This window comes from Canis lupus, chromosome 8 (genome assembly GCF_011100685.1).
Source record: "Canis lupus familiaris isolate Mischka breed German Shepherd chromosome 8, alternate assembly UU_Cfam_GSD_1.0, whole genome shotgun sequence".
NCBI lineage: Eukaryota > Metazoa > Chordata > Mammalia > Carnivora > Canidae > Canis > Canis lupus.
This window is the reverse complement of record NC_049229.1, coordinates 44937051-44961149: the sequence shown is the minus strand read 5'-3', so window position 1 is coordinate 44961149 and position 24099 is coordinate 44937051. Positions and strand designations below refer to the sequence as shown.

The window sequence follows — 24099 nt, the reverse complement described above, 5'->3', positions numbered from 1 at the left end:
ATAGAAAATAGCTGCCAGAGACTGGGAGGTTGGGGAAATAGGGAAAGGTTGGTAAAGGAGTATAAACTTTCAGTAAAGGTCTGGCGGCGGGGGGGGGGGGGGGGGGGGGGGGGGTTAGAAATAAGTGAAAGTCAAAAGGTACAAATACTTCTGGTTATAGGATAACTAAGTCATTAAAATGTAATGCAAACCATGGCAACAGTATTTAATAAGACAGCACTGCATATTTGAAAGTTGCTAGGAGAAAGATCTTAAAAGTTCTCATTAGAATGTACACAAAAAAGCTTTGTAACTGTATGAACAATATTTACCTATTGTGATTATTTCATAATACACACAATTAAATTATGTTGTACATCTGAAACTAATCTAATGATACATGTCAATTATATGTCATTAAAAATTAAATAAACTTAAAAATATTTTACAAGGATGAATAAGGTCTGAAGATCTAATGTATAACATAATGACTATGGTTGATAACACTATTGTATAACCGAAATTTGCTAAGAGTAGAACTTAAATGCTCTCACCAAAACAAAACAAAATAAGATAAATATGAGGTAATAAATGTATTAACTTGATGAGGGGAATCCTTTCACAGTGATTCAGATCATCAAATACACTTTTAATGTCTTATTTTATTTGTTGATTATACTTCAATAAATCTTGAAAAAACAAATGGCTTGTCTTGAAAATCATTCCACATTACCATATAAAAATGTTCTAAATCTGCAGATTTACTGTAAGGGTGACATGTAAAACTAAAAGAGTATAATGAAACGTCACCAACAAAGAAGAAAATAATTTATCTTCCTGTGTACCTTTAGGATTCTTTGGCAGTTTTATAATTGCTCTTCTTCTGCTAGATAATTAGAGTTAAATAGCCCATTGTACACTGGTCTAGAAAACTTATTGCACTGTTAACTTCTACGATTCCAACTTCCAAATAATGATTCACTTTCCAAAACATGTCTTAAAGCACAGATCTAAAATCTGTACCGTAGGATGGTTTACAGGCAGTGCACCTTGGAGAAGTTTGCATTTGGATCTTGCTGCCTCCAATTCTTTCCTTGGTTTAGCTCCATCAAGTATTTCCCTCTCTACTGGGTACCCCCCACCTTGAAATGAAATCAAGTCTCAGATCTTTTAAAAAATAAAAACCTGAAAACAACCCCCATTATGTACACATTATCCAACTATATTTTAGAAAGAGTATCTTACATTTCCTTAATATTTACTCAAACCCAATCTTATATTCATCTAGCTTCCTCCGCAAAAACATCAAAGAAGTGGTTTGTTGAAGTCACCAATAACCTGTTAACTGCCAAATTCAATAAAAACTTTTTTCAGACAATTCTGCCTCTGAAGTTTCCTTTGTGAGATTCTGTTCTATCCATCACTTAAATATCAGCATTTTCCAGGGTTCTATCTGCATCCATTTCCTCTTGTCAACCCAGGTTAGCAGTCTTTTACTTACATTTTCACTGAGTTGATGAATCCTAAATCTTTTCATCATTATCTCAAACCTCTCTACATAAACTACCCACTATGCATCTCTCAAATACCCCATAGATGTCATCAAATTAATGTGTCCATCTATAAACAACCACCTTCCTCGCTAAACTCAGAGATCTCCAATCTTAGGCACTAGTATCACTATCTAACCAGCTGTTCAAGCCAGACTCTACCCAGAAGTCATGCTGGACTCTCTTTTGGCTTTTTTCTCTTTATCCATAGAGTCTCCAAATACATTCACTGAATCTAATTTTAGTTTGGTCCCTCATAATTTCAAGATTGCAATACAACTCACCCGATTTCTGATCTTTCTTGATTATATTTCAATCTCCTTTCACACCAGAGACTATAAGTAATCTTTTTGAAACGCAACACTGATCATTTCTTTACCTTACCTAAAATATTCTGATAGTCTCTTAAAAAAAATTATGATGGCCTTCCATCTCCACACCAGTAAGTTCAGGGTAAGATATTTCATAATCCAGCTACTGCTTACGTTTCCAGCCTTACTAAAGGCCATCTTTCCTCATGTACCCAAAAACCTCCAGCAATTTCAAATTATTTGCTGCTTCCTGTACACAACACATTTTCTTGAGAGCTCCATGGCTCTTCATCCCTTATTTCAACTAGCTAATTTCTGTTTGTCAAATATTGGTTAAAAAGCGAACTCCCTTGGAAAATTATCTTTAATTCCTTTTGGCTGAATAAGGTGATAACTTATATGCCTATACCACTCTGTTTTCATAGCCTTCATCATCCTCTACTGAAAGTGTTGACTGACTTATTAATCACATCTAACAGACAAGCAACTTAAAAGCAGGAAATGGTGTTTAGCACAGTAACAGGCACACAGTAAACATTCCCTGAATGCTACTGTATAAATGATGCAAAAAAGGATGCTATGGATCACTTTTCTTAGTTCTTTCAACCCTATCATCCTCTGGTTGTCTTGCATTAAAGATTAAAAAAAAATAAAACTTGAGGTTGAGAATTGTTTACAAGAAATTTAAGATTTTTATGTTTACAACTTGGTGACAATCTTTTTAAAATAGGGCTAATTGGGATGCCTGGGTGGCTCAGTGGTTGAGCATCTGCCTTCAGCTCAGGGCATGATTCCGGGGTCCAGGATCGAGTCCTGCAACAGGCTCCCTGCAAGGAGCCTACTTCTCCCTCTGCCTAAGTCCCTGCCTCTCTCTTTCTGTGTCTCTCATGAATGAATGAATGAATGAATGAATGAATAGATAAATAAATAAATAAAATGAAGCTAATTAAGGCTCATCCAGATCTTTGTAAGTCAATAATGACATTAAATTTCAGTGCATTAATTTTGACTAGAATGTATCTTAACTTGCAGTCCTTGGCACTTGTGCTCAGAAGCTTCAAGAAATCTTGATGTGAATAAGACATATATATATTCTTAAAGATCTAAAATTAATTTCATATTGTTATTATCACCAACCTAGTTTTAATAATCTGTTTCTAATATTAACCTATGATTACTACCTGAAAAAGGATTTACTTTTAATAATCGTTAACCATGAAATTGCTTTCAAATTCAAAGTAAACAAGAATGAAAATAATGCTCAAAATACAAAAATCATGGAAATCAATGCTACAATGGCCCCAGGGAGAAAGAGGGAAGGTGGCTTACATCATTATTAGTCAATTAAAAACAATCTTCACATAGAAAAATAGCCTTAAACATAAAATTGTACTATCATGTATTGCTCACCTTTAAAGCGCCATAACACAATCCATACAGTAAGGCTACTGCCACAATGCTACAGATAAAACTGTAAAGTGCTGCAAGCAAACTTGTAGTGGCTAGACAAGAAAATGAAAAAAATTTAGCATTTTATAAACATTTATGGAAAAAACACATCTTAAAAGGCCACTGAAAAGTATGTAAAATGTTGTAATACTGACTACAATGAAATATCTACTCATTTGATTTTTAAAAATTCAGTCAAATTCAGTTACATTATCCTATCCTTTCAAAAGATTTTAAAGTGACAAAGGTTTACTACCCACAATTTTTGATACAAGACAAAATATATCCACCTTATAAGTAATAAATGTTTATACACAGCAGAAAAAAACCGTACCTATATTATGCTTCAAGAATGTATCTTCTTATTTACAAAAGTATGGGGAAATGAAGCTTGTGGAGGCTTAAAACAACTGGCAATGTATTAGGTATTCACCAAAAGATATTAGTCTCTGTAAACAGAACTAGTATTACCCAAAGAAGTACATTTATATTCCCATGTGTTAATTAACTCTCACAAAAAAGTACAGATCTAATTACTAATAACAAAAAGTAGACCCATCTCTTCAGTAAGTGGCTTTGGGAAAACTGGACAGCTACACACCAAAGAATGAAACTAGACCACTTTCTTACACCATACACAAAAATAAGTTCAAAATGGGTAAAAGATCTAAATATAAGACAGGAAACCATAAAACCTCTAAAAGAAAACATAAACAGTAATCTCTTGGACATTGGCCTTAGCAATATTTTCCCAGGATCTGTCTCCTCAAGCAGAGGAAACAAAAGCAAAAATAAACAATTAGACTACATCAAACTGAAAAAGCTTTGCAGAGTGCAGGAATCTAAGAACAAAACAAAAAGGCAGTCTACTGAAGGGAAGAAGATATCTGCAAATGACATGTTCGATAAAGGGTTAATATCCAAAATATATTTTTAAAAAACCTCATACAACTCAACATTGGCAAAACACATAAATAATCCAATTAAAACATACAGAGGACTTGAATAGACATTTTTCCAAGGAAGACACATAGCTGGCCAACAGATACATGGAAAGACATTCAGCATCACTAATCATCAGGGAAATGCAAACCAAAACCACAATCAATGTCAGCTCATACTAGTCATAGTGGCTAGCATCAAAAAGACAAGAAATAGTAAGTGCTGGCGAGAATGTGGAGAAAAAGGAGCCCTCATGCAACTGTTGATGGGAATATAAATTGGTGCAGCCTCTAAGGAAAACAGTATGGAGGTTCTTTAAAAAATTAAAAGTGGAACTACCATATGATCCAGTGACTCCATTTCTGGCTATTTACCCAAGAGAGTGAAAACGCTAATTCAAAAAGATATATGCACCACTATATTTATTGCAGCATTATTTAACAAGAGTCAAGATATGGAAGCAACACAAGTGTCCTTCAACAGATGAATGGATAAAGACTTAGCCACAAACATGAATGAAATACTGCCATTTGTAACAACAACATGGATGGACCTACAGGTCATTATTCTAAGTGAAGTAAGTCAGACAAAAAAAGACAAATACTGTATGATTCACTCACATGTGGCATCTAAAAAACAAAACAAAAAACAAAAACAGAGAGAGACTCAAGAACACGTAACAAATTAGTGGTTGCCAAACTGAGGGGATGGGCAAAATAGGTGAAAGGGATAAAGAGACAAACTTCCAGTTATAAAATAAATAAATCACAGAATGAAAAGTACAGCATAGGGAATACAGTCAATAATACTGTAATAACTGTGTGGAGTGACAGGTGATAACTACACTTACAGTGGTAAGCATTTTTTTAATGTTTATAATTACTGAATCACTATGTCATATACTTGAAACTAATATAATATTGTATGTCAACATCAACTATATTTTAATAAAAAATTTTCTTAAATTCTATTCTGATAAGTGGAAAAAAATAGATTCAGTGGGATTATTAATAATAAGGACTAGGGGATGGCTAAGATAGTTACCCTTTATTTTTAAAATATGGATACAAGATTTTTGTTAATAGTAATTTTATATGGTAATCATAAAAAGATCTACATGAAAAAAATTTTCTTTAGGCAATATTAAAAAACTAACACCTTGCACAAGTTTGTAAATGACAATATGATGAAGCCCACTATTATAAATTACCTACCCGAAGCCCCCTCCATGCCCTAAATACTCAAACAGTCTTCTACCCATTAATCTATGAAGACCAGCTTACTCCTAATTCATACCCCTTCAAAAATTTTTCAAACACTAAAAATGCCCTAGATTCATAGCAACATAGAAAGAGATTAAGATTACTTAAAATTTAAGCTACAATAACATTTTATCAACAGAGATGATTTCAATGCATATGCTTGGAAGATATGGACTACAAATGTGGAGTATGAAGAGAAACAGATCACAAAAGTTATATAGTAATTCTTTCCCTTTCATATTTTTTCTCTAGTTGTACACTCATCTTTCAAGTAAAATTTTAAATGGTTAAGTTATATAACAATGTATTTTAACCACAGTGTCCATAAAATTATTTTCAAGTTCTGCAAACCATTATCCATTTCAGAGTAATACTGGTATGGTCTTTCTCATTTTCAAAGTAAAATATACATGTAAGAGGGGAATAAATTTCTAAGTGTATCAATCCATACCCATATATCTTACTCTAAACACAGAGATACTTCTAAAAATCTTATCTAGTAAAATATTTTACTAAAAGCATCTGGTTTTGGCGTTTCCATTCTAAAGAAATAACAGAGCTCTGAAACCATAATCAGAGACATACCAAATAAACTAGTACAGAATCCAAATATAATGTCATGTGTCAGAAGTCAATTTATTTGGGATAGGCTTTCACAAATATTTCATAAGTTTATACAGATTCCATCTAAACTCACTACAACTTTTAGTTTTAGATAATGGTACTTCATCACTTCTTATAATGTAATTCCATTATTCCTGGATCTTTCAAAAAAGTGGCAGATCTGACTACTTTGTTCTATCTACAAATTAATTCCTGCTCAGTCTTTAATTATTAAATAAATGCCTTTTTCTTTTTAATTTCAATTCTAAAATGAAAATTAGAAAGGTATTTTAATGTTACTTTATTAATAAACTGTAAAACTATAATCTGTAATTTTTAAAAGAAACTACTCACCATTACCACCAAAGATATGAATATCCAATTGCTCACAAAGGTACATTACAAATGTATTCACTTGAGGCAGGAGACCAATGAAAAATACTATTGGGAAACAGAGTGTAAACACTACAGAAGAAAAGAAAAGCATGTTAAAAACATATATAACAATCATCCTTTTGTTCATTTTAAGATCATAAATGATCTTAAGATCATTTAAGATCATAAATGATTAAAAAAATACAAAATGTATATGAATACAAAAATTAAAACAATTTTTTAAAAAACATCATTTTAAATTGTTTCTTTCTACATGACTGCTTGGGTATTAAATAAATTTTTCAATGATAAAGAACAGCTTTTAAAATTATTTCAACCATTTTCATATAATAGTTATCTGAGATGTAGAATCAAAGGAAAACTTTAAGAACATTTGCTTCAAGAACAGAACTTTTTCATTAACTTTTTCCATTGTAATAGCCCTATAGTTTTGTTCCTCATGGAGAGGATTACAATAAACAGCAAAGGAAGCCTATTAAAATCATTTTTAACTATGTAACTGATCTGTTTATCAGGGAACTATTTGTATACAAATAAATTTATGTTAAGATCTGAGATACTTTAAAGACAACTCACCTATAACTAAATCCCTGGCTGATATAAGCACCAGTGGATTAGTGAAAGTTATTCCATATAATTTGAACTTGGTTGTAGTAAGGTTTCTGCTACCATAATCCAAGAGCCAAATAAGACCACAACATAAACAGAAATAAACTGGTCTACTGTAGGCAATGATACGATTATGACCCTGAAAATGATATTTAAAAAAAGAAAGTCATGTTAGTTGATTTTAAGAATTACAACTAGCTATTGAGATCTTTGGTAGCTTATATTCTAAGGATTCAAAATGTATCCACATGGAAGCAAAGTTTCTGACTGTGGCAGAAGGAAATTACAAATACAGGAAGGAAGAATAGAATGAACCCTGTGGTACAGGACTGAAATCAGATGTATCAGTATGAACTTATTATTTTTAATGCACAGATAGCTATAAGATGTGTGTATACATATATGTGTGCACGTGTATATACACAAATATATTTCTTAGCTTTATCCATTCAGAGGGCCCAGAAGCAATGACATTCTAGTAATAAACATTACTAGCATCAAGATTTTAGTTTACAAATAACACATTGACTAAAAAAACTAGGCCTTCACAGAGAAAAGGCTGGTTTTGGGCTAGGGTAGGGAAAGTATAGATTAGCCTGGAACATACTGTGAAAAGGAAGGAAGTACTTAAAGACTGATAAGGATAAATCAAAAGAACAGGAAGGGCAGCGTGTGGGCTTCCAATGGCCAAATCAGGGACAATTTGTCCATCAAAATAAATATAACATTATAGTTCACTGAATAAAACATGAATCCACAGCAATACAAATAAGTAAGCACAGAAAGAAAAATTCTCCCTTATAGTAAAAAGTCAACTGATAAATGTGTAAGGAATGATGGGATTAGAAAATCACTATTTGGCAACCATCAAATGATAAATGATGCAGGCAAGTAATAGCAATAGATTTATTGAAAACAAGTAGGTGGAAGTTTGTGGGGCAAGGAGACATAATATAAAATCTCAAATATTTTGCTATGAGACATTTATTAACTATTGGAAAAAAACAGTTCACATTACAATAATTAGTGGTTCTCAAAGGACTGGGAGGTAATTTTGCCCCCTAGAGGACATTTGGCAATGTCTGAAGACATTCTGGTGGTCTCAACTGGGGAGTGTGTTCCCAGCAGGCATCTAGTGGGTAGAGGTCAGAGGTAATGCTAGACATCCTATAACGTAGAGGACAGCACTCCTCCCTCCCACTGATTTTCAACAAAGAATTATCCAGCCCAAATATTAGTACTGCAGAGTCTGAAAACCCTGCAGATACTACCCTTAGCCAAAAGATGAAAGTTAATATGACTAGTAAAAGGATAAATTAGTATCATGTGCTTCCCAGTATGACACACTGAAAAGAACACAACACTTACATAATTTTCCTTCCAAAAAAGCATGTCCTGTATCTAATCAAAAGGACACATCAGACAAACTCAAATTAAGGGATGGTCTACAAAATTAATGGCAGGTACCCACCGAAAGTGTCAAAAGCATGAAAGACAAATACATACTAAAGAACTCCAGATTAAAGGAAGCTAAAAAGAACAAATGCAAAATCAGGGATTTTCTATTGTCAACTGAGTCAACGGAAATGCCTGAGTAAGATCTGTAGTTTAGAAAACAGTATTCTATCAATGTTCAATGTCCTGATTTTAATAATTATATTGAAACTAATCATGTAAAGGAATGCCTTTGTTTCTAAGAAAATACATGGAAGTCCTGGGGCACTGTGTCTACAATTCACTCTCAGAAAACTGTGTGTGGAGTGAATAGAGATGGGGGAAGTGGTGGAGAGAAACTAATAAAGGAATAGGCAAATATGGTAAATGTTCACACAGGGATCTGGGTAGATGGCATCAAGAATTCTTTGCACAGGAGCACCTGGGTGGCTCAGTCGGTTAAGCGTCTGCCTTTGGCTCAAGTCATGATCCCGGGGTCTGCTTCTCCCTTTGCCCCTCATTCCACTTGCCCATGTGCATGCACATGCTGTCTCTCTCCCCCTCCCTCTCAAATAAATATCTTAAAGAAAAAAAAATTATTCGTATAATCCTTATAACTTTTCCCTAAATTTCAAATTATGTCAAAATTTGAAGTTGAAAACAATGCTGCCATATATCATTACACTTCAAAAGCATTCTTAAAAAATATTAAACAATCACTTGAAAGGAAATCATTTGCTTTCTTGTTCTGTTTTGCTCATCTACACTATTCCAGTGTATGGGTAAAAATAATAATTATGGTCAAGAAAAAAGGCATCATCATAAACTGTTCTTGGGAGTCTGTTTTTGGACTATTTTAAAGAGAATGCCCTTTGGCATTCTTTCTGCTAAATACTTTATGGTCAGTTCTAAAATTGGATCACACTTCACAAAAAATACTGTTTAGTAATTAATATTCTTTTCCAAAGTCACAAAGTGAATAATAAAGTTTTTAATCTCCTCAGTGTCCATAGGTCTAAACACCAGATCAACTTATTACCTCTTTATTGTTGCTCTTAACAATTACCTAAGCAAAATAATATACAGTTCTCCCTACTTCAAAATTCTATTTTTTAATACTTACTGATGATTTATTCTTTAAAATTTATTAAACACAAGTTATTAAATAACTATGAGTTTATATGAACCATGTCTACCTAATTGATAACCTCCTCCTAAAAAAAGGTTGCCAAAAATGAATTATGCTCATTTTCAACTGAGATTTAGAGTCTACAATTACAATGCTATTTCACACTAATAAATCATCTATCTTTCTAGTAGAGCATCAAAAGTTAAATGAGAAAATAATAACATAAATCTTAATTCAATCTGACATACGACGAAAAGAAGGTTTTGATGAATGTTAGGGAATTACAACTTACATGTCTGGGAGAAGAAGAATCTGGTTGAACACTCTAAAAATGAAACAAAAGATAGATTATACTACTGAGATCCTGGTAACTTTATATGCAACCTTCAAAATGCCTGGAATAATTTCAAGTAAAAATTCCACAGCTAAGAAATAACCTATATTAATTTTGTTGAAATATCAACAGAAGATGAAACTCCAAATCACTATGATATCAAAGAGATCTCAAATCTTTCCTGACTCTTAAGCTTATTATTACTAATTAATAATTTGCATCTAGCTTAATATTTCTGAAATGGCATATGGTAGTTAGTCTATCTTACTCCTTGGCTCGTCACTACACATAAGTATAGTTAAGGTAGAAGCTTTCTTATATGATACCACTCCAATTCAGGAAATGCACAAAATATAGGTTAGTTTATAAGAAGAATTTTAGTTCAGCCCACAAATTCCAAGCTTACTAAATAATTCAAAAGTATTTGTTTTTAAAAATTATCTGCATTTTCACACCAAAATCATCAAGTTGTCTCCGTGTAAGAAATTTTATCAACTTTCCATAAAAATGTTCAAAACATATTTGGCAGCTACTTCCCAAATCATGACTTTTCTCCCAAGTTCCAATTCATTTCTAAGAGCATACCAAACAATTTCACTAAAATGATCTATCACCACCCTACAACTCTACAAAAGGCCAAGCTCACTAGGTTTGGCATGTGGTTCTTGGCTGGGTATGAGATCAGGTAAACTAAACTCTTTCGATTCCAACATCTGGCCTCTAAAAGCTTCTGGACCAGTCTTTCTTACTTCTCTTCATATTACTATTCTTCTAGTCAACTAGATTTTTTAAATCTAAAAAAAATTTTAAATTTCAATCATCCTTTATCTTCCTATGTCTAACCAGATTAACCTGAAAACAGTGGACAAAGTTAACAGGACAAGAGACACTGAAGCAAAGGAATGAATTTAAATAGTTTAAGGCAATAAAGAGATGGATTATAATGGTTGAAATAGAAAGAATAGAGGCCAAAAATTTTGACAGAGAATCACCAAATTTAATCAAAGTGACCTGATTACTTGTTATTAGGGATCGAGAAGTAAGGAACAGAGAGGTTTTAGGATTTTGAGTCAGTATACTACTGTCAAAAGCAAAGGAATCGGGAAAGAGAAATATTAATCAGAAGATGATGTGCTATTTTTAAAATGTGCCAAACTGCTTGTTAGATAGATAGGACTAAAGCTTTTGAGAAAGATGAAGACTTTGAGATATAAATCTGGACACATAAAAAAAAAATCTGGACATAATTCATACATAGGAGGAACAACAAAAAAGTAATAAAAGAGGGTAACTTCACTGGCAAGGAGTAGCAAGCTGAAAAGAGGGCCAAATAAAACCCTAAAAAATTCTCATAAACTATGGAGTAGTCCAAAGACCAGAGAGGAATCAACAAAGGAAATTACAGTTATCTGAAAAGTAAGATAATCATCAGGGCAGGATAAAGTCACAGATGAACAATGAGGATAATATAAAAATAGAAGATAGTATTCATAGGTACTAAATGATACAGCACTCAAAAAAGGATGAAGAATGAAAAAAGACACAGATTTGGCAATTAGATTATTAGCCCACAAAGACTGCAACTTCAGTACAGCAATGAAGAAAAAAGTGTAGATGAGACTTGAAGAAATGAAGTTGGCACAGGTAGTTTTGCTGGATGTCTATCTATAAAGGACAGTTAACAGTATAAATGGAACTAAACAAATTGTTTTCAGGATGGGGGAGAGTTCTGCATGCTAGCATATACTGGGCAAATAACCAATACAAGCAAGAATTTCTACTAGCTCAGAAAAAAAGCAAATGATCCACATTAACAGTCCACACCGATTTTGCATGGAAAGTGAAAAATTAAGTATTTGATTTTTCCATTTTTAGAAAGCTTAAAATTAATAACATTTGGTATTTTCAAGCTACTGTTTATAAACAGTATACCAATTAAAGGAATACCAATCTTCTGGCTTTCAGTGTCCCAAAAATATATATATACTAGTCTTGACATTATTATACCTAACCACTGATGGATTTGAATAAATTTCATCTTACAGAATGGGGATAGGATAGTTGATGTTGATATTTTTTAAATGAATTTCAAGAATGTTAATTCTCATTTTAAACAAATGCCCAAATATTTTCTTCCAATAGTTCCTAGGAATCTTCATTTACACATCTTTTTTTTTTTTTTTTTTTTTTTTTTAAAGTTTATATGTCCCTTTTGCTCCCTACCCAATCTAATGTAATCACCCAGGGAAAATAAATCTAAAAATTAACATATTACTATAATGCAATGAATGATACAAAACCTCTGCCTTGTAACACAAATATTATTCCCTAGTCTGAAAAGAAGAGAGATGCTGGTACCTTAAGTAGTGAGTATTGACAGCTGGCTATCACTAGGCAGAACTGGAAGACCCAGATATCTCTGAAGAAGCCTTGTATGAGAAGAATAGATCCCAAAAAAGCCACAAGGATAGCCAGGATGACAGCTAACACATTTTCCAGAATCTCACGATTTCTGTAGACAGAAAAATTTATGAGTAAGTAAGTATATCATCAATATAAGAAATTAAGAGTGAAAAAGTAGAGGACATCATGAAGAAGTTCATACTATGCTTGCTGAGATGATTTTTTGGTACTGGTTCTGAATAAGGTTTTGGAGCATACTGAAAAAGAAACTAGGTAATATGGAAAGTTAACACAAAACCCTAAGTGCAGATTAACCATGTAATTAAAGTAAGTAAGTAAAGTTCTAATTATAAGACATAATAATATTAGTTTCAATTTCTATTTTAAAAGTTTACTCTTCTTTAACATCTGCTTTTCTATAACATCTGTTGTCAAATAACTAAGGAACCTGAATAGTAAATAAAAGGAGATATACAAAGAAAACATTTTTTAAAAACTCAATATGGTTTCTAGAAAATTAAAATGGAAAAGTTATTTTATATGACAAAGTTTGTGACCAAATTTTGATACCAAGTGATTTCATTTTCTGCATTCTGAAATCATCTGAAATAACCTCAAAACTTAATAGATTACTTAAAAATAGACTTACATATATTGAAAATGAAGACAGTAGCAAAAACCATCAATGCTGCCTCTATCAAAGCTGCTGAGATAGTTCTATATTTTATTTAACTGAGACTGCAAAATAATATGATGACCCAGCTATTAAACATAGCAATGAAGATGATTTTTATATGTCGTACTGAAAAATAAGAATCTATCTCATTTTATTCATAAAATATTAAATACTTGTAAAAAGCCGGGTTTTTAAAAAAACATTTACCAACATGGGAACATATTCAATATATCTGCTATACAAAGAAAACGACACAAAACTGTATGTATAGAAAGATACAAGTTGTTATTTAAAAGCATACACATATAGGTTAAAAAAACAACATATCAAAATGATAGTATTAATAATGGTTCTCTCTGGGTAGAAGAATTATAGTTGGCCTTTTCCTATCTTAAAATCTTCATATATATTTAAATTTTCTAGAAAAGATAAAGAATTATTGTTATAATCATAAAATTTTTTATTAACTTGTTTCTTATTAAGTCAATGCCATATTTATAATCATCAATTGACCTAAAAAATTCACAAATATCTCTGTACTAATTCATTTTATAGTTCTCTCAGATGAAAACAAGTTTGATAGTATTTTCAAATCAATAAACACTGGTATTTTCATTTATTTTTACAAAGCAATTATAGAATTGCAGATTTGTCAAATCCAATGACTTTCAGCAGTTCTGCTATATTACATACTGTCTATAGTTCCCATCACTGTAGGTGTGCTCTCCTTCAGCTTTTGCTAGTATTTAATTTTGATGAGTCCAGTTTATCAACTTGTTCATTTATTGTTTTTGGTGTCATCTACAAAAGTTTGCCTAACCCAAGGTCACAAAAATTTTCTCCTACCGTGTTTTGTTTTGTTCCAGGAATTTTAGTGTTTTATATTTTTTAAATTTTATTTACTTATTTGCAAGAGAGAGAGTGTGGGAAAGAGAGAATACAGGAGGAGGGAGGGGTAGAGGGAAAGAGAGAAGCAGACTCCTTGCTGAGTAGGGGCTCTAAAGGACCCTGAGATCATGACCTGAGCTAAAGGCAGACACTTAACCCACTGAGCCACCCAGGCATCTGGAATTTTATCGCTCTAGATTTTACATTTAAACCTATGATTCATTTTGAGTTACTTTTTATAATTTTATAATATGGTGCAATGTAAGTATAAAAGGCGTTTTTCATATCAAAATCCAATGGTCCTAGGATCATTTATTGAAAAGACTATTATTTCTCTACTTAATTGATTTAGGGTATTATTTTGATGTCACTTAGGCCTGGAGTTTTCTTTATAGGCAGGTGTTTAGCCACAATTCCCATTTATTTAATATAGTACCATTAAGGTAATGTATGATGAACTATGATGATTTCTAGCTTTTAAGAAATTTGTCCATTGTCAAATTTATTTATATTTAACTGATCATAATACTTTCATTAATTTAATACCTGTAGAATCTGTGGTGATATCTTATCTCATTCCTGTTAAAGGCAATTTGCATCTTTTCTCTTTTTTTCCCTCTAATTAGACTGGCTAAAGGCTTATCTTTTTTTTTTTTTTTAAGGTTTATCAATTTAATCAAGCTTTTGGTTTCCTTGATTTTTCTTTGTTTTTCTGTTTCCTCACAGATGTTTGCTTTATCCTTTACTATTTTCTCTCTTCTGCTTACTTGGGCTCACTGTGCTCTTCTTTCTCTAGTTTCTTAAGGTGGAAGGTGAAGCCATTGAACTGACTTTTCTTCTTATTTAGTGCTGTAAGTTCTCCTGAGTAGTATGTTACTGGTATCACCAAAATTATGATATGTTGTGTTCATTTTTATTCAGTTCAAAATACTTTTTAATTTCTCTCTTGATGTTTTTCTTTGATCCATGAGTTATGTAGAAGTATTATTTAGCTTCATTAAATATTTAGAGATTTCCCAAGAGTCTTTTTTAATTTTTTAAAAGATTTTATTTATTTATTCATGAGAGAGAGAGAGAGAGAGAGAGAGAGAGGCAGAAACACAGGCAGAGGGAGAAGTAGGCTCCATGCAGGGAGCCCGATGTGGGACTCAATCCCAGGACTCTAGGATCACGCCCTGAGCAGGCACTAAACTGCTGAGCCACCCAGGGATCCTGGGTCTTTTTGTTTTTATCTTATAGTTAATTCCACTATGGTTAGAGAACACATTATGTATGACTTGAATCCTTAAAATTTAACTCTGTTATTATGGTCCAGAATATGGTTTATCTTGGTTAATGTTTCAGCTGCACTTAAAAGAATGTGTAGTCTGTTGTTTTGAGTAGTGTTCAGTCAACTTAGGTTGGCTGCCAGGATTGTTCAAATCTGCAATGTCCTTGCTGATCTTCTACATATTTTTTTTTTTTACATATTTTTTCTAATCAATTATTCAGAGAGGGGTACTGAATTCCACTGTAATTGTGAATTTTTCTATTTTCCTATTTCTGTTAGTTTTTATTTTGAAGCTCTGCTTTAAGTGTAAAAACATTCAGGATAGTTGACTCCTATGAGTTAACTGACCCCTTATCATTACAAAAAGTGACTTTATTTATTCTTGGTAATATTCTTGACTCTAAAATCTACTGTGTTGGGCAGCTCCAGTGGCTCAGCGGTTTAGAGCCACCTTCAGCCCAGGGTGTGGTCCTGGAAACCCAGGATCAAGTCCCACGTCAGGCTCCCTGCATGGAATGGAGCCTGCTTCTCCCTCTGCTTGTGTCTGTACCTCTCTCTCTCTGTGTCTCTCATGAATAAATAAATAAAATATATAAATCAATCAATCAATCTACTGTGTCTGACATTAATACAGCCACTCCAGCATTACTTTGATTAGTATCAGCATGGTATGCCTTTCCCAATCCTTTTACTTTTAACCTATTTCTGCCTTTATATTTGAAGTGCATTTCTTATAGACAACAAAGTCGGGTCTTGCTTTTTTTCCAATTCAATTTTTGACTTTTTCTATCTTGTCATTCATTTTCTATCTGTTGATCTGTTCTTGATCTCTTTTCCCTTGTTTTCTGCCTTCTTTTAGATTAACAGAGTCATTTTTATGAATCCATTTTATCTCCTTTTTTAACATCCTAGTTATAACTCTTTCTTTCATTTTAGTGGTTGGTTTAGGATTATAGTATACATTTTATGACAGTTTACTTCAAGTGATGTTATACCAATTCATACTTAATATAAGAATTTATAGTACTGGAAGCCCCTTGCCAACCTTATGCTACTATCATGAACTTTAATTTGTTATAAATCACCTGATACATTGTTATTCTTTTTTTTTATCTCTTAAAGAGATTTAATTAGCAAGAAAAAAGCCTTATATATTTGTCCATGTAGTTAACTTACCATTTCCAGTGATCTTTGTTCCTTTGGGTAGGTCCATATTTCCACTGTATTATTCTTTCTGCCTGAAAGACATCCCTTTAAAATATTTTGTAGTGAGGATCTGCCTGAGAAAAATTCTCTCAGTTTTTTGTAGTCTGAAAATGTCTTTTTCCATCTTGGTTTTTAAAAGATATTTTTTTCTGGGTACAGAATTCTAAGTTGACAGGTTTTTTACCTCTCCCTTTCAATACTTGCAACATGCTGATCCACTCTCTTCTTACTTGCATTATTTCCAGCAATAAATCTAATGTCTTACTTATCCTTGTTCCTCTGTACAAACTAAGTCTTTTTTTCCTCTTGCAGTTTTTAAGATTTTTACCACCGATTTTGAGCAATTATGTGCCTTGGTGTAGTTATTCTTCATGCTTCTTGTACTTGGGGTTCATGGACATTCTTGACTGTGTAGATTTAGAATTTTCATCAAATTTGAAAAGTTTTCCATTATTTCTTCAAAATTTTTTTCTCTCTTCCTGTCTCTTGAAGTTGTCCCACAGCTTACTTTCATTTGTTTATATATTGTTTTCACCGGGGGATAGGAGTGGGAGAGGATTCTTTTCTCTGTTTCATTTTACATAGTTTCTATTGCTATGGTTTCAAGTTCACTAATATTTTCTTCTGTGATGTCTAATTTACCATTAATTCCATCTGTTGTTTCATCTCAGACATTGCAGTTTTCATCTCTATAAAAGAACTATCTCAGTAAGTGTGACTTGGGTGTTTTAGAATATCTTTCATGTCGGAGTGCCTGGATGGCTCAGTTAGTTAAGCATCCAACTGTTGATTTTGGCTCAGGTCATGATCTCAGAGTCCTAGACTGAGGCCTCATGTCAGGCTCCCTACTCAGATGGCGGTCTGCTTCCCCCCTTTCTCTCTACCCCTCCTCTTACTTGCACACTCTCTGTCTCTCTAATTAATTAAACCATCTTTCATGTTCCTACTTAACTTTCTTTTAACATATGGAGTACAATTGTACTTGTTTTAATGTCTTTGATAGCTAATTCTAACATCTGTGACAATTACAGATTAGTTTCAATTGATTCATTATTTTCCTCATAAATCATGTTTAACTGCTTCTTGGCATTTTTGGCTAGATGTCATCATGAATCCTTTCACTGGATGCCAAGTAACAATTTTGAGATTTCTATAAATCTTCTTGAACTTTGTTAGGCTACTTGGAAACAGTTTGATCATTTTAGGTCTTGCTTTTATAATTTGTTTGGTGGGTCTGGAGCAGTATGCATGTTAGGGCTAATTACTCCCCACTTTTAAGGCAAAACTTTCTTGATTACTCTATACAATGCACCATAAAACATGAATTATGAACTTCTTCAATCAGACAGGTGGGAACAGGCACTATTCCTGTACCTGTGTGTCAGGACATCTGTTTGTCCATTTCTGTCCATCTATTTCTGACCTCAAGTAGTTTCTTTACATACATTTATAGATCAGTATACCCTGCTGAGCAGTTGTGGAGACCCAATGCAGAACTCTGAGGTTCTCTCTGTGAATAGCAGTCCTCTCTCCTATATTCTGTCCTATCTGCTCTGGGTCTCCCTGGACTCATAGCTCCATCTCCTCAACTCAGAAAGTCTGCTGGGCTCCACTTCAGTACCTTCTCCCTGTGTTGGAGCCAACAAGGAAAACTGGGAACTCTCTTACAGTAGTAAGCTGGGGCACTTGTAGGACTCCTATAATGTGTTTCCAATCTCTCAGGAATTAATGCCTTTGTTGTTTATATCCAATGTCCTGAAATGTTTCATGCATTTTTTTTTTCTCTTTTTTTCATTGTTTCAGATAGGAGAGTAAATACAATCTTTATTACTCCTCTCAGTAGGAAGCACCAAGTTTTAATGGACTAATATTGTTAACTATTAAGACTAGTACTACAAAATAGGGAAACAGAAGTTTCCTCTAATACCTTTTATATTTAGAGTTATATTACCTATAACCTTATGATTATTAACACTTCATATTCTCTGGCTTTTAAGTACAGTTCCATGATCCTTATCGATGATAAAAAAAAAAAGGATTTTTTTGTATAAACATATTAAAATTGCCACCAAAAAGTTTTAAATGTTTGGGAGCCTTAAATACTTAAATTTTATCTCAAAAGGACCAAAACAGAAAACATTTTCTAACATGTTAACCAAGTAACAACCTCAATGGTTAGAGACATTTCAAGTTAAAAACAAAATCTACGCGTATCTTTAATATCACACTATATTCTCACCTATCAAACAGGGCCAAAAGTGTGAGTCTGTCAAAGTTAATGCCGATCCATAGCTGGGGTAAGATCCAAAAGCGATAATAGTGTTTAACCTTTTGAGCAGCTTCTTCTGTTGGACCATAAGTAGCTGCCAAGTCAGGGCTTAGATCAATGTCTTGTTGCTCCAATAAATCTGTATCGATGGTCAATAGTCTATTCAATCGAATCTGCGGAAGAGAGAGCTAAAAGAAAGTCAGCATGAAAGGCTGAAAATATCTTCCATCAAGTCATGATTCAATCAGCTCACAGATTATCTGAGCTCCCTTAATTCTCTACACTCCTTATAGACATTTTATGATCATAAACTACAAAAGGTGATAATAGGAAGTAAACAAAGCAAATTAATCAATAGTTCTTTTGGAAGAGTTGTATTGGAAAATGTATTTGAAATCTTAACACTGTATGATTGTGAATCCATTAAAATCATTTACTGTGAATCATTAGTGGCTTCTCTTTTCCTGTCACATTTATGGCTTTTCTCATTAAGCTTGAACCTCATTATCATGCTAAGTCTAAGCTCCTGAATTGGATCTAGTGCCTTCAACTCCCATTTCTTCCTATAGTCTCTTATCACAGTTGTTTTCAAGACCCTCTTACACCGCTTTTCTTCTTTTGTTTTGGCAGGCTACTCCTCAGAGGCTACACAGGAAGTTACCACATTACATTTCTTTTAGCTTTAATTCATCCACTCAACAGTTCACCAGTTTCCCCTTCTGCTGAAAGAGTCTAAAGTTTCCCTTATCTAGCACAGCCCTAGCCAGGATTTCACCATTCAACGGTAGAAAACAAAAAAATAATCATTTTCTTATTTTTTGCTTTCCTATGAAGTTTCCAGGAATACACTCCAGTAAAAAAGCAGAGACAATCTTTATTTTTCAAACACATATGTGGGTATAGTAAAGAAAATCTGCTTCCTATAGTCATTTTCTCTCTTAGCATTGATAGGTACCTCCCCAAACAGCTTTTTCCTAATCCTCTATGCCAGGATCTCTCAATCTTGGCACATACATGTTTTCAGCCAGATAGATAATCCTTTGTTTGGGGTTGTACTGTCCACTGTAGGTCATTTTATAGTATCCCTGGCTTCTGTTGATGCACTAGGTAACGGAACATTCCCCTAACTGTGACAGGTAAAAGTGTTTTCAGACATTGCCAAATGTTGAAAAACATTATTCTGTGCCAACTCATGTCTATGGTCTTAAAACCCAGCTCACAACCAATCATCTGCAGGAAGCTACTAACAATCAACCCCTTTGGCACTACATTTATTTATATGTATCTCTTATGTGTTCCATATAAGAATTTCATTTATTTTGTCTGTTCTAAATACAGTATTTACATCTTGAGGACAAAAGCACTGTCATCTTTTTAAAATATTCCCACTATGTCTCACATGGTATATATTTTACACAGTGATATCATCATTAAGCTTCCCATATACACTGCTACATGAGTTACAGCTAACAAATAATATTCAAAGTCATAATTTTCAAAGTGAAGTTTTCAAATGGCACAACCCGATTATGACACTAGTGAACAAAGGGCTTTTACATATTCTCAAAAGTGTAATTACTGATTCATACACAGCTAATGAAACTTCATGGTGTTTGATGTTTGTTTCCTAACAAAGAACTTACAAGAAGAAGAGATCCACTATGGAAAAGCAAAGGTGATTCTGCCATAGTTTTCAACAAAATTTATTATTTTATAATTTCAACTTTTCTGATTTGTATAGCTAATCAAACACACATCATTTTATAAAAATAAAGGAAAACCTACCACATCATGTGGATAAAATCGAACTGAGGTAGAACTGGATACATGAGAATCCGTGTCACTAAAATAAAATAAAAAAACTTTATGGAATAAATAGCTTGTCGAGAAACAGAAAGAAAAATAAATCTTTTAACAATTAGATGATATTTATACTGTCTTCACTTTTCCATGTACTTCAAAATGCAAAATAGCATTTTCCTACAGATGTAATGAAGAGCATAGCCTTGGGGCCACAGTACCTACATTCAAATCTCTTCATTAGCTAAAAAAGATCTTGGACAAGTTTTCCAACCTTTATACATCTGTGTCCACATGAGTAACATAGGATAATAGTATGCCTTGCCACAAAGTTCTTGAGAGAAGTGCTTAAGAAAGCAATTAACATATTGCCTGGAGCCACAACAAATTTAAGCTGTAATACAACAGCTTAGAATGTGAACATTCCATTTCCACAGTCAAGTTTAGATTCTGAACCTGAGACCTGACCACATTTACGGTGTAAGGAACTCTTCTTACCTTAAATTATATTACACTTAACTGTTTCCATTGCTCCATCTTTCTATCGTTTCCACTGTTAAGAAATCACCTAACACTCCAATTTGGTCATTCTCAACTGGGTCAGTTCTGAAACTGGACTCAAAAAGCTTAGCCAGCATGTTTTATCTTTCCAGCAAGCTAAGTGACTGCAAGATCTTAATGCTTTAAATGGCCCCTAAAAACTTTTTAAAAACTAAGTGAACTGCCCACAGGTGTATAACATATAAATAGATATGTCTCATTATTAAATAGAAGGCCCAAAATAGGAATCAAATAATCTCTGTAAAAGAAGAGAGCTAATCACTTAATAAAGGATTTCAAGGCAACAACTTGATTAGGTGAATAAGATTAAAATTTTAAGTTGTAACTGATTGCACGATCCAGATTTCTATTTCTTACGTGCTTTTCTATCTTATAGTGCCATTTCCTCATAAGGGAAGGAGAGAAAGAAACTAAATGTAACATATGACCCATATTTTAAGAAATTCTTCTTATAGCTATTAAACAGATTTTAAAACAAAATAAGAATGATTATGTAAAAAGATACTTGACCAAAACCTTACATAGAAATAAAACTTTTAAATTACACAAAGAGAACTGATGAGTTTGAACTTAGTTGTATAATTATTTTTCTAATAAGCTTTTCTAAAATAAGCTTTTTTATTGCTCATGCAGTGTGTGTGTGTAGCACGAAATTTACAGTTAAATTTGAAATTGTGGGAAACCACCACCCCCACTATAAAATCTACAGGGAATTTTAAGTTAATTATTTAAAATACAGAACAGCTTTTGTTTTAAGAATAATGCTTTCTTTTTTCCAGAGCAGTAAGTCCTACCCTAAATCTTTGGAGACAAATGTACAGAGACAAATTATTTAAGCCAACATGAACAAATGTTTTCAAAATAACTTTTCCATTTCAAGGCCTAAAAGCCTTAAACATGGCAAATATATGTCTCCTAATATGACTTCACACATACCAGATATTGGATGCTCTTCTTGCAGCTGGTTCAAAATTCACAAGTGACATATCACAGCCACCAGTCTCATAAAGCGTAGAAGAGAACTTACCTAGCAAACAAATGATTTTTTTAAAAAGCCATTAGAATACTCAGAATTCTTCCATCTGGAAACATTACATTTCAAACTTGTTACAATTTAAGAAAATGTACTATAAACTTTCTCCAAAATATTTTTAAGACAATGATCTGCCTGTAATTCAGCATGATGTGAACTGAAAAGGAATGCTGAACAGCAGGACAAAATGTCAACATACATAATCAGGTTTTAACAGTAAGGGATTTAAGTCAGCTTTGCAATCCAGTCTCCTCTTTTCCCCTCCCAGGACATTCTCAGTTGAAGTAATCACATGAATTAATTTAATGTTTAAAGGCACCTGACCACTTTGCAACTGGTGCATGGCCATTTGGAAAGCTATTTAAGTTTTAAGATAGCTCAAACTGCAAGACAACAAATTTCTGAGGTTACCTTCAGAGTTTTGGGGTTTTTTTTGTTGTGTTTTATTTTTTATTTTTGTCTTGTTTAGCTAACACAGTGTAATATTAGTTTCAGGTGCAGAATTTAGTGAGCCATCACTTATATACAACACCTAATGCTCATCAAGTGCCCTCCTTAATAATCATCATGCTTAGTTTTCTAAGAAATAATGAAGTGTCAAAATAGATCTAGGGAAGTTCTATGAATGAAGTATAATAAATTTGGTGATAATTAAATCACAGTATTTAATGAACATTACTAGTTGCATGAGTCTGTAAGAACTTTATGAAAAAAATTTAGGGATATCATTTGCTGTAGCCAAATATCTCTACAGATTTGAAAAAAAAGTTTAGAAATTACATTGGTTGCAAAGGAATATAGACTTTAAAAACTCTTAAAATGAACTCTGTAAGATAAAATGATTTCTGATAGGGAAATTTTAAAAATCTGGAGATTGCAATGAGTTCTTCACTTTAACAACCCATGGGAGATCATCAGTGGTAAGGAGCATAAATAAATGAATATAAGTTTCCAGTAGGGCAATGAGATGAGGTATATAACTGCAACCATCCAGGACTAGTTTAGGCTGCTTTTGATTATTTTTTATTGATGTTATAAACATGATGAATCTTAAAGGCAATTTCAACAGGATGTCAGGGCTAAAAGATCTCCCTTAGATGACTACAATGCAAACACAGTATACAATAAAGACTTATTTAAATGAAATCCTTGAAAAATAACAATAATAGGCCCCATAATATACTAATCCTGTAACTAAGGGATAGCAATACATTTCAATAATAATTTCATTCTTTAAAAGGATTAGAATCAAAAAAAATAAAATAAAATAAAAGGATTAGAATCTATAAAGTACTAAGTAAGATTGAGTACTTTCTATGGGTCAAAATATGCAAATATTTTATTATGATGTTTTCTGTAGTAGCATTTTTTACAAATCAGAATAATATACTCCTGTGACAAATTGAGGAAAAAAGCATTCTGTGAAATGTTTTCTTCATTTGCTGTTTTTCAGAGGATTATTCAGCAAGTGGATTATCTAAAACTCTGCTTTTTACCACCCCCATGTGCCGCCCTCATCTTTTTAGTCATGAATCATTCGCTCTTAGCACCTCTAAACACACCAGATTCATGGACTAAAATGAAATAATAATAGCTGTCTGTTTGGCTTCTTCTTAAGTGTATTATTGAGAAACTTTTGAAGTGATAAGGTGATTGCTGAAATTTTTAGTGAAGAAAAATATTAAAAATACTGGCTTGACCAAGATTTCAAAATTATTTTTAAATTGTGATTTTTTTATGCTGTACTCTTTCCTCAGTTACAATGGAAAATGAAAAATAGGCTGTACTACTATAATTAGCTCATATTAATAGAAAACAGAAACATCTGATCAAAATCACAGATTGCATAAATGCAGAATTATAAACCCATGTAAATGGCTAAATCACAGAGTAACAAAGAGCTGGGAGGGCTTGGCTACTATGTGTGAAATCCAGTAAGAACTGAATGGATAAATATAAGTGTTTATATCACCTAATTTGTGTGTATTTTTAGAA

General features: G+C 32.8%; 1 protein-coding gene across 14 annotated transcripts in view; it reads right to left on the bottom strand.

Moving 5' to 3' along the window:
* The window catches only part of PCNX1 (pecanex 1), a 163730-nt gene that overhangs the window by 53483 nt on the left and 86148 nt on the right, over positions 1–24099 (bottom strand). For 12 of the 14 annotated variants that reach the window (XM_038545108.1, XM_038545114.1, XM_038545109.1 and 9 more), the window contains 8 exons: positions 22008–22098; positions 20496–20553; positions 18681–18898; positions 12357–12510; positions 9957–9989; positions 7069–7240; positions 6451–6561; positions 3251–3342 (listed from right to left, as the gene is read on the bottom strand). In XM_038545108.1, the coding sequence (XP_038401036.1) occupies positions 3251–3342; positions 6451–6561; positions 7069–7240; positions 9957–9989; positions 12357–12510; positions 18681–18898; positions 20496–20553; positions 22008–22098 (929 nt within the window). The remainder of the gene's footprint in view (positions 1–3250; positions 3343–6450; positions 6562–7068; positions 7241–9956; positions 9990–12356; positions 12511–18680; positions 18899–20495; positions 20554–22007; positions 22099–24099) is intronic. The other 2 variants (XM_038545110.1, XM_038545121.1) reach the window with 1 other exon arrangement.